Source organism: Sinocyclocheilus grahami, unplaced genomic scaffold (genome assembly GCF_001515645.1).
Source record: "Sinocyclocheilus grahami isolate Dianchi unplaced genomic scaffold, SAMN03320097.WGS_v1.1 scaffold1714.1, whole genome shotgun sequence".
In the NCBI taxonomy this organism is placed as follows: Eukaryota; Metazoa; Chordata; class Actinopteri; order Cypriniformes; family Cyprinidae; genus Sinocyclocheilus; species Sinocyclocheilus grahami.
This window is the reverse complement of record NW_015506893.1, coordinates 63,578-74,637: the sequence shown is the minus strand read 5'-3', so window position 1 is coordinate 74,637 and position 11,060 is coordinate 63,578. Positions and strand designations below refer to the sequence as shown.

General features: G+C 37.1%; 1 protein-coding gene across 1 annotated transcript in view; it reads left to right on the top strand.

Moving 5' to 3' along the window:
* LOC107572187 (uncharacterized) overlaps positions 1-11,060 on the top strand; it is an 89,687-nt gene that overhangs the window by 66,855 nt on the left and 11,772 nt on the right. The window contains exons 16-17 of the mRNA XM_016258606.1: positions 10,542-10,656; positions 10,783-10,871. Coding sequence (XP_016114092.1) covers positions 10,542-10,656; positions 10,783-10,871 — 204 coding nt within the window. The remainder of the gene's footprint in view (positions 1-10,541; positions 10,657-10,782; positions 10,872-11,060) is intronic.

Below are 11,060 nucleotides of genomic sequence, written 5' to 3'. Positions count from 1 at the left end.
TCTCCTAATAAAACACAATAGGTGTTGGACTTGAAGCAGCACTGCATAGACTGTTCTGTGTGTGACACCAAAGTACCGCGAGAGTGATTAGACCGCATTAAAAAAAAAATTTTTTTGATGTCAAATAAGTCTTGCTGTTTTGCTTTTTTGTTAAAGCAGTGCTGCTGTTGTAAAGTTATACAGCTATAGTTGTGTTGCTGGGTTTTAAAGCAGGTTTGATTTTTTTTTCTTCTTTATCACTCTGTATTTACAGCATTTCACTGTCCACTCTGTTCAAATGTGGATGAAGGGCTACACATAGATGTGTCCAGAGCTGTGTGAGATCACTACCATCCTGCTTTTGTGGGGGTGGGTAGGGGTGTTAAATAATACTTTTTTGTTTGTTTTGTTTGTTTTTTCCCCATAGGTTTTTAACATTCTAAAAGCTCTTTATTCCAAAGATACTACAAGCTAGTCAGTGTATTCAGCAGGTGTAATGTATTGTAAGTTGCTTCAAAGGTATTGCAAGTATTACATACAACAATAATAAAACAGTGCATTGACGTAAAAAAGGAAATGTACTTTTGGTACTTAAGTACTTTTAAAAGCAAGTACTTCTGTACTTTTACTTAAGTAAAAATCTGTCTTTACAACTTTTACTTGTAATGGAGTAATATTTGACCAGCAGTATCTGTACTTTCACTCAAGTAATGGAGTTGAGTACTTTGTCCGCCTCTGCTTATTACTAACAAGCTAGGATGATTTTCCTTTGCATTTCTTCACCTATAAATATATATTTTTTGCTGTACAACATGCTATTAATCAATGCATGCTAATGAACTTTTATCGTAGTTTATAGTTATGTGGAAACGAAAGTTAACATTCAACCGTTCTTTTTCATCAGTAGTATTATTTGTGATTTGAATTTTGTGAACGGGATTTCCTCTTTTGCCATGTAGAAGAAAAGTAAAACTAAACTTGCTGTCGGTGACAGTGCTTGCATGTTTTTTCCCCCCACAAGAATACCAACATGTTCACCTTCTCTGGTTTAAGAAGCGGTATTTTACTTAAGCGTGAAAACCATCAATATTCGCGTCATTTTTGCTGAGCACACCTTCTGCAATTAATAGTAAATATAACCAAAACAGGTTATTATAATTTTTATATGAATAATAAAATAAATAAGGAAAACTCGCCCACTCGATTTTGTAATAATCTTTAATTTTGTAGTCCATATGAAAAGGTGCATTTCTATTAAAGGCACGTCCATGTGGAGATGAGAGAGTCGGCATTCGGCAACCTCATCTTTGCACCAATGAAATGCTGTTCATTTTTACAGCATTTAAACCGTTTATTATAAAAATGATTGTCCAGAAGCGTCTGCTGTGCTCTGTAACAGCAGAAGTGCCGCAAAAGTTTCAACGTTTTAGTTCAGATATATAACAGACAAATCATTTTAACAGTATTTTTTACAACATTTAAAGTCACATTTAAACAGATTTTTTTGCATTATACTAATAATCACAAAGCATTTGCTGTATAATTAGAGATGATCAAGAATGCTACAAGCAGACTGTAAATACAAGTAGAAAGAAAAACCTTTCCATGTCAATAGTCACTACAGTGAATACTGCCATCTAGTGGTTCCATCACAATGAGTTTCAGAAGCTCCACTAAGTCACATTTAAACAGATTTTTTTGCATTATACTAATAATCACAAAGCATTTGCTGATGATCAAGAATGCTACAAGTAGACTGTAAATACAAGTAGAAAGAAAAACCTTTCCATGTCAATAGTCACTACAGTGTATACCGCCATCTAGTGGTTCCATCACAATGAGTTTCTTTCAGAAGCTTCACTCCAGAAACATTCAAACATTCAACGTCCATCTGATCTTCTGAGACCATCTCAACCTTCAAGAGACAACAGCAGATAAACCTGCTCCACAAACACTATTCTTCTGTGCCTGGAATATTTAAAGTGCTAGTATAAAATGAAGAACGGTCTGTTGCAAGCAACAATCATCTGAGTCCAACCACCAAAGGCCCATGTGGATGATCTTCACTGACAGGGTTTGATGAAACAGGTTACAGTACCACACGTGTCAAAAGCAACAACTGACTTCCCAAGAAATCACTACCTCTTACTGACTGAAAGACTGAAAGAGAAGCCATGAAAACCCTCGATAGTGTTGTAAGAAATGTGAACATAAGATTTGTAATAAATGTGTGTGGACAAATTAAGATGAATCACATGTCATGGGACAGTTTCAATTAAAAGATAATACATCAAAATCTATTTTTTTTTATATATATCTTATTATATAAGAAAGACAGAAGCTGGACAATCAAACTGGATCTTTGACCCTTACAAACATCACAACTGAACATGCTGGACTCTATCAACTAGAGAAAATCTTATAATCTTACACAATATATAATATAATCTTAGATTTTAATTTGTTGCCTTATCTTTTAATTTTATAGTATATTTTTATTAAAAATATATATTTTATCAGAATTTAATCATTTGTAATGTGTTTTTTAAATTAACATTTTACCTGATTTGGCTACAATAATGTCCACTTTTTTTCAACTTTTTGAACACTAAAGGTTTAGATTTTATTTAATTATCATGCACTTGAGATATTTTCTTTTGCTGCTGAATTATTTACTAACATAGTTATTTTCTATATTTACAACACTATATTTACTATACTGAAAAAAAAGTTTCATTCATCCAATAAAAAAAATTGGGGTAATGATTCACATCTATATTTTTTAACTTGAGCCAATGAAAAATAAATAACTTGCCCTTTAGGGGCAATGTGAATCATTACCCTAAATATTTTTAATTGGATGAATGAAACTTTTTTTCAGTATAGTAAATATAGTATTGTAAATATAGAAAATAACTATGTTAGTAAATAATTCAGCAGCAAAAGAAAAAATCTCAAGTGCATGATAATTAAATCAAATCTAAACCTTTAGTGTTCAAAAAGTTGAAGAAAAGTTGACAATTTTTTCAGTATAGTAAATATAGAAAATAACTATGTTAGTAAATAAAATCTAAACCTTTAGTGTTCAAAAAGTTGAAGAAAAGTTGACAATTTTTTCAGTGTAGTAAATATAGTATAGTCAGTGTATATACTGTATTTTTGGATTATGATGATAATTGTTTTTCTTTATAGAAGTAGTATATTTCGTAGATTGAGTTTAAAACATTAAATAGTGATCATCACTTCACATCAGTGATCGAGGAAAAGAACAGCACTGGTGTCAGATCTTATTAAAACTCAAAATGTTGCTATTGGCTTCAGATCAACTCCGATCAAACAAAGACATGGCATTTGTGCACCCCCCATTTCAAACATCTAAGTGGATCCATTATCCAGATTGCTTTTTTTGACCGATCCTGTTGATATCCTCTCAGGTTACGTGGCCTTTGTCCTTCTGTAAGAAAACAACGAATCACAGAAGGTAAAGAGAAGGAAATGAACCGTGTTTACAGTAACAGAAAATCTGTCACCAACCAGTTAACAGTACTTTCCATTAAGATTACTTCTCTGAAAATTTCATTCAGTCATTAGGAATATAGGTTACAGTTGATTTACAGATTTACATTTACACTGCAAGGCTTAATGCACAGCTCCAATCTTTTTGACCATATCCAATTTGCATAATTTCTTACCTATATATAAAGTTTTTGTCTATATATAGAGAGTTTTTGTGTGAACTCACACTGGCAACATCTGCTTCATAATCTGACATTAAGAAGTTAATGTGTCTCCCTCGCCTTGTGATGGTTTGGAATTTCCTAAGGGAATCGCAATTACGTGTTTAGACGCAGGTCAGATGTCCAGATATTGGATATGTATCCAACGTGTTTCCACGTGTGCAATAATATCCGATCTGTGTCACATGGGAGTAAAAAAATAGATTTTTTGGCGCCAGTGTAAATGCAGCCTTAGTTTGACTGAGTTTTTCTGTCTCTTTATGTAATCCCAGGCTGACTGGATGATGGCGAGATCAGATCTCTGTGTGCATTATACCATCTGTTGTCACAATCTTTGTTCATGTAGAAATCTCACTGGAAGATTATGATTAATGGCAAAAATTATTTTTGGAAATTATTTCTCCTACTGGCACACTGAGGAAGGGGATATTTATAATTGTATAATTGGTGAAGATTTTAAGATGCCGTTGGCACCCGTTACAAATGAGGCTCCCGCACTACGTCTCTCGCACCACCAGAGGGAGCATTCACCTGAGTATTAACCACCTCATTCGGACTCAATTTCCCATCAGCCTTCATACCTGGAACTGATCACCCTGCACCTGTCTTCAATTATCTCACACACCTATTTAAGGCACTTTTATCTGCTCTTCAGTGCGAAGTCTTGATTTTCCCTGATCATTATTTCGGAGAGTTTTCTGTTATTCTGCCTGACTGTTTGTTGACCTGGACTGTTTATCTCGTTTTCTGATTCTTGCTGCCAGCCCCGACCCCTTTAGCCTGTTTATCTACTGTGTTTGCTCGCCGCCTGCCCCAATTCTCTGCCTGTTCTCTGGATTACGTCTACTGTTGGTTATCTTGTTCTACTACTGTTTACTGCCCTGCCTTGTACTGCTTTTGTCTAATAAACTGCAGATGGATCATCAAGCTACTGACTCATCACAGCACCATACTGTATATTTTAGACATGCTACAGTAATACAGTATCTTACCTCATACTGGAACCTTCAACAGCTGCTCAGACTTGTTCTTCTCAATGTCTTCTGTTTAAAAAAATAATAAAAATCACAGACAATTAAACACTAATTTTGCTTTAAAAAGATTGTTTTCCTCTCACTATAGTAGCTGTAGATGATACTTGCCCATTTTAGAGCTCCTGTGACGATAGTAAATCACACCAAGAACAGCTACAACCAGCAGCAGAACACCACCAACACCAGCACATGTTCCCGCTATAAGACCTGAAGACAGACCTGAATCTAGAACAGATGAAGACAGACAGTCATTAGTGTGAGTGCATCCGACTGTTTCTCATTTGATATATTCTCTTTATCCACTCTTTTAGAGATCCATGTTAGAGATGTGAAAGATTAATTCCTCTGTTAATATATAAGGATTATTATATGAAATTTGGGTAAATTGCTAATTCATTTGATTGATTCATTTTACATATAGTCTCAGTTACAAATAAATAAAACATAAATATAAATAAATATAGTAATAATACTAACACTAAAATCAAAACTGGCACACCTGAACGTGACTGTCAGAAGGGGAATATATGGAAGCTGTCACCTTTTAGAACAATGTGTCTTTATAAATAAACGAATATGTGTGGTGTAATCTATTGTAAATAAATAAAAAAAGAAAGCGAGGAGAAAACATACCCCTTTCACGCTCTTGTTTCTTCTCCACATTGTCTGATTCTTCATTGGGTTTGTCAGGACCAGACAGAGAGGCAGGAAAACACAAGGAAATAATCATTTAAAAATATTATTTGCATTTAGCATTGTTTTTTAATTCATTAATTTTTCTAAAAACATTTCTATTTATTTATAGCTGTGGGAAAATCTTTTAAAACAAGGAACACACTCCCTGCAGTGTTTTGTTACTAATACTGGTTGCATTGTGGCAAAAAAAAATTAAATAATATATATTATATATACTTTTACTTATAACAAAAAACAGAGCAATGCCTAAAAGCTGCTATGTGACAAGGTGCAGCAAACAAACTAAAAAACCCAGAACTACATTTTTTATAAGCTGTCGACCCAAAAAATGAGCATTTAGGACACAACAGTAGAGCGCAACGTGCTCGTTTTACTCTGAGAACTGCGTCCACTGGAGCAAGCGTAATGGCGTCAGGAAACATTCATTATTTTTAACCATGTCAAAGGATTATTTCACCAGCCTATGTGAATCTGAGAGGAGGAGATATATTAAGAAACTAAATTCTATTGGTCTGTGTCAGTGTCCCTTTTCCTAACCTTCCTTTTGTTTGAGAAATGATACAAATTAACGGCCCAAAGTTTTTGGGGGGTCGACGGCTTATAAAAACGTAGTTTTGGTTTTTTTTTTAAGCTCGTTTACCGTAAAGCTTGTGACATAGCAGCTTTTAGGCATTGCTCTGTTTGTTGTTATGAATCACAAATGAGGAGGCAGCTTCCCGCAATAGAAAGTCAATGGAGCGCGTTGGAGCGCGCTTTGCCACTGCCTTCTGCTCCGCTATTGGCCTGCTACGTATGACGAAATACGTAGGCATGATACCGGCTTGACGAAGCGATGCGCTTTGAAAATTGAATTATATAAATCTATAGTTTATATACAGCTCTATGTTCTTCGTGAAGAACCCACATACAGACGAGGCGCGGCTGGTTAAGACTGTGTCATAAGAACTATTTAGCCAAGGGACTGTTGTCAGTCTTACTTTTTGGATTGAAATTAGACCAATCTATCTTTTCATGTAACCTCAAAATATTATAGTCTTTAAAAAAACACATGACTAACTTTCAAGACTATTCTAAACTGTCGATGCACATAGTGAAGTATCATCATCATTATTATTATTATAACGTTACTTACCAGATACGAAAAGAAGCACAAAACAAACTGTCTTCATTTTTCTCCGTCTTAATAAAGATGTCAGATATTTTCCAAAGTCAACCATCAAACTGGACCGAACACGTGTCGCTTTATGGTTGATGTACTGACTTCTAATGAAGAAGCGTTGCAGTCGACTGTAGCCTTGTTTTGTAGCGTTGCGGCTCTGGCGGCTCTGGCGGCTCAGGTGTTCATAAAGAGCAGGGGTGGCGAACGTCGGTCCTGGAGATCCGCAGCCCTGCAGAGTTTAGCTTCAACCCTAATCAAACACACCTGAACAAGCTAATCAAGGTCTGAAGGGTTACTAGAAAGCTACAGGCAGGTGAGTTTTAATTAGGGTTGGAGCTGTACTCAACAGGGCTGCGGCTCTCCAGGACCGGAGTGCGCGACCGCTGCGGCAGCTGTTGTTCTCACTGTTGCCAACTCTCGCGAGACAAATAAGCAACATCAGCTTCAAAAACAAGCCCTATATATATCCTCCTGAGACCCAGCTATGGAGTTTTTGCCTCTGTAGTGGACATTATATTTTAGTGAATTTCTCTGAGACCTCACATGTCACAGTTTAAAAGTGCGCGACCGCTGCGGCAGCTGTTGTTCTCACTGTTGCCAACTCTCGCGAGACAAATAAGCAACATCAGCTTCAAAAACAAGCCCTATATATATACTCTATATACACTTTTTGATGATTTATTATCATCAATATTATTTATTATCAATGATTTATTACCAATCAATGAGCCTGCAACATATTAAACTGAAACCACTCTTTTATCTGAAAAGCAAAAACAGTAGCTATTTTACAAAAATCAGCAAACTGCAACAAAAGTGGGAACAAAACTCATCTCCAATCCCCTGTGAGCAGAATAGGATCGGAGAGATGGAAAAGCAGAAAAACACAAGAGCTTCAAAGGGGAGCTGTAGCCAAATAGCCTACTAAAATATAGGCAAAACTATATTTACTATTAGTATTAGTATAGGACTACTTGTTTTTTATTACAGCCCGTGATAATTAATACATTACAAAAACATTGTAAAAATAAAAAATTAGGCTAAAATAAAGTCATCCCACTCCTCTAAAGTCTACTTCTATCATCGCTTGGATTACAGCATCACGCGCCTTCTTTTTGAACGTGATTTTTCTCCAATGAGGGTGAGGGGGGGGGACATTTGGCAAATTACGCTGCAGCACTTATATTGTTATATTTTGTGTATTTGGTGTAATGAAATGTGTTTATGCGGTTTAAGGTTAAAAAAACACATTATTTTCCACATTCTGTACATTATTGTTTCTCCTCTATGCCCCGCCTTTCTGAAGCGCATCGATTTTTACAAAGCTCATCGTTCTGAAAAGCGAGGTGTGTTCTGATTGGCCAGCTATCCAGTGCGTTGTGATTGGCCGAATACCTCAAGCGTGTGACGGAAATGTTAAGCCCCTTACCATACTGTGATGCTCTGTCAGGCCGGAATCTTTGACTGTCGGGTAGAAGTCTGCTGCGGAGCTCGCCCCAGTGCGGGCTCGGCAGAAGTGCGGATCGAGGGCGCATAACGGCCGCAGGGGGGGGCTCGCGAGCACTCTTCTGAACGCTAAAATGACAAATGGGACACCCTACGGTCTCTGGACTTAACGGACAATCGCACACGGTGGCCATTGCAAGTCTGTAAGACCCAAGTGCACATGAATGCCTTGTCCAAATACCCACACTTGCGGTCTTGGCCACTTGAGAGCACGTGCGCGCGACAGGTAGGAAGTGCGCAAGACTGTCCAAGTTCTTAAAAACGCCAAAGCCCAGTGCCCTTAAAGCACGCTAAACCCACACTATCTTGAATACCGCTCCGGAGGAACTCGCGATATTCTATTAGCGGGGAACTTATCAAGGACATAATCAGAAACTAAGGCAACTAAGGAAAGAGGAACTGAACGCAGGAAATGTAAACACAAACTAAGAATCCAAAGAACAGAGAGAACGCCTTTATTGTATAGGCTATCACCATCTACACCACTTGTGGATTATGCATAGAGAATTTAATTTAATTATTATAATTAATGTGGATAATCATATTTTCCTAAAAACAAATAACATCATTGCATAGTCCCCTGCATGCCCTCACAGAAAGAAAAAATGTTTCAGAAGCTGTCGTTAGGGCGGTACCCTTTCAAAAATTACTCTTTTGTAACTTTTAGGTACTAATATGTACCTTTAGGGTACCCTTTAGGCACAAAAGTGCACCTTTTGAAAGGCACCGTTCCAGCGGCAGCGTTTGTAACTTTTTTTCTGAGAGTGTGTGAGACCAGGGATGTTCTTGCTGTGCCATTCTCAGCCTCAGATATCACGCCCACGCTGAATTCACTATGTGGTTAGCCAAAGGTCTGACTTCTGGAGACAATAGCTGTGGGGTGACTTTGCTGCTCACTGAGCCACTTTAACTCTATATTCAAACAGTTTTGCCATGCATTTCAGAAATTACAAAAAAAAATGTCTGTAAAGTTACATTGAAATACCAAATAAAATATATCCTTAAAAGCAGCAGGCTAAGCAGAGCATGTAGTTCAAATAAATATTTAACTGTTGTACAAACATGTATATCATACACTCAAGACCTACAAAAGACCTCTGAGCAGGGTAAAACCTGAATGTGTTTCTCTGGAATGCATGTGAGACTCCAACAGCTCATTTTGTGAGTCAAAGTAAAACCTGCTGTGGTCTGATCTGTTTAGAAGTGTGGTTTGACCATGGTGCCAAGAGAACAGCGTCACTAGTCACCAACCTGAACTATGACAAGTGTCACATGTTGGTGCAAATGGAGACATTTGAGCTGCAGATCTAAATGCAGTAGTTAAACAAAACAAAAACTGTCTGGAGTACAAAGCAAACCATGTAGGTTGGTTTGGGTTTTGCTCCAGAATGTTTTTGCTTTGTTTAATTGACAATAACGGATCACTGATGATAATAAACCAAGAACTGAACCAAAAAGTGAGCATAAATACACAGGACAAAAGGGGGATCTAAACTAGCTTTTTTTTTTTTTTTAAGCTGGCGGAGAAAGGGTTAATAGAAGATGGATAAACATATTCAACCAACAAGTGCTTGAGTGGTGCATTGGGTGGGTGGTGGTCAAATCCTGAATCATGCGCAGCACTATTACTATCACAGTTTAAGACTGATGGTTTACCATCTGTCACAGAAGTGTTCACATATTCCAAGCGCTTTTATTTGACAATGGTTAACAAGTTCATTTTGTTCTGCTTGTGGCATCTTTTTGGTAAGTTATGATCGTATTCTTAATTTGTTTCAGGTTAATAACTAGGTCATGAACTACGTTTTAGCCAGGTGATTTACATTGTTTGTTAGACCTACATAAACGATGCTGCAATCAAATAAAAATGCATTTTACTGATTTGAACCACAAGCGAAAAACCACAAGATTGAAAAAACAGCAGAATCTGTTCTTGCCACATTTGAATATTGATGATCACCGAGACATCAGCTAAACATTTATTTCTTGAAAAAAGAGGATGGGGAGTAAATTATGACATCATTTTTATTTTTGTGTAACAATCTAAAAAAACAGAAAATAAACTATGTAAACCATGCAATCACCTTTTAAGTTGTTTTACTTCCAGTTAAAATGATTCAGAGGGGAACTGAATGTACAGTACCGTGCTTCCCACTAGTTCACACTGCATTCTTAAAAATGATCTGCAGTGTAAGATCACTGTTAAAAATGAACTGGCTCTGTCCATTTAGGTTGGGCTCGGTGTGTTTGGCTTCTCATAACCAATCATTTTCCAGAGTAGGGGCACTAAAGGGGCCAACTGAGGGACTGTATAATTAACAGTCTTCTGCTGTTCTTTGGTCTTTGTTTTACATTTGAATTGTTTAAATCAGTTATTTTATGTAAACAAATTATTAACCCTTAATCTGTGACAAACTCTATGTTTTCCAGGTGTCTTTGGTGTTGATGTGGATGGAATGGAGTTGGTATCAGTGAAGGAGGGAGATTCAGTCACTCTATATTCTGGTCTTACTGAAATGACAGATGATGATCTGATTCTGTGGAGGTTTGGATCTGAAAATACTTTAATAGCTCAAATCAATGTAATGGCCGGCAGCATCATTGTATATGATGATGATCTTGATGAGAGATTCAGAGACAGACTGAAGCTGGACGATCAAACTGGATCTCTGATCATCACAAACACCAGAACTGAACACACTGGAGTTTATAAACTACAGACCAACAGTGTGAGCAAGAGCTTCAGTCTCACTGTCTATGGTGAGCTATCAGTTTCACATTTTACTACACTTTTAAAGGTTCTGGATCTAGAAAATGTGCTGTGCTGGGGGTGCTCGCAGGACCGGTTTGAAAACCACTGAAGTAGGGCATATCTGAACCACACACACAAACCCTAGCCCAGGGCTGTCCAAACTCGGTCCTGCAGAGTTTAGCTCCAACTTGCCTCAA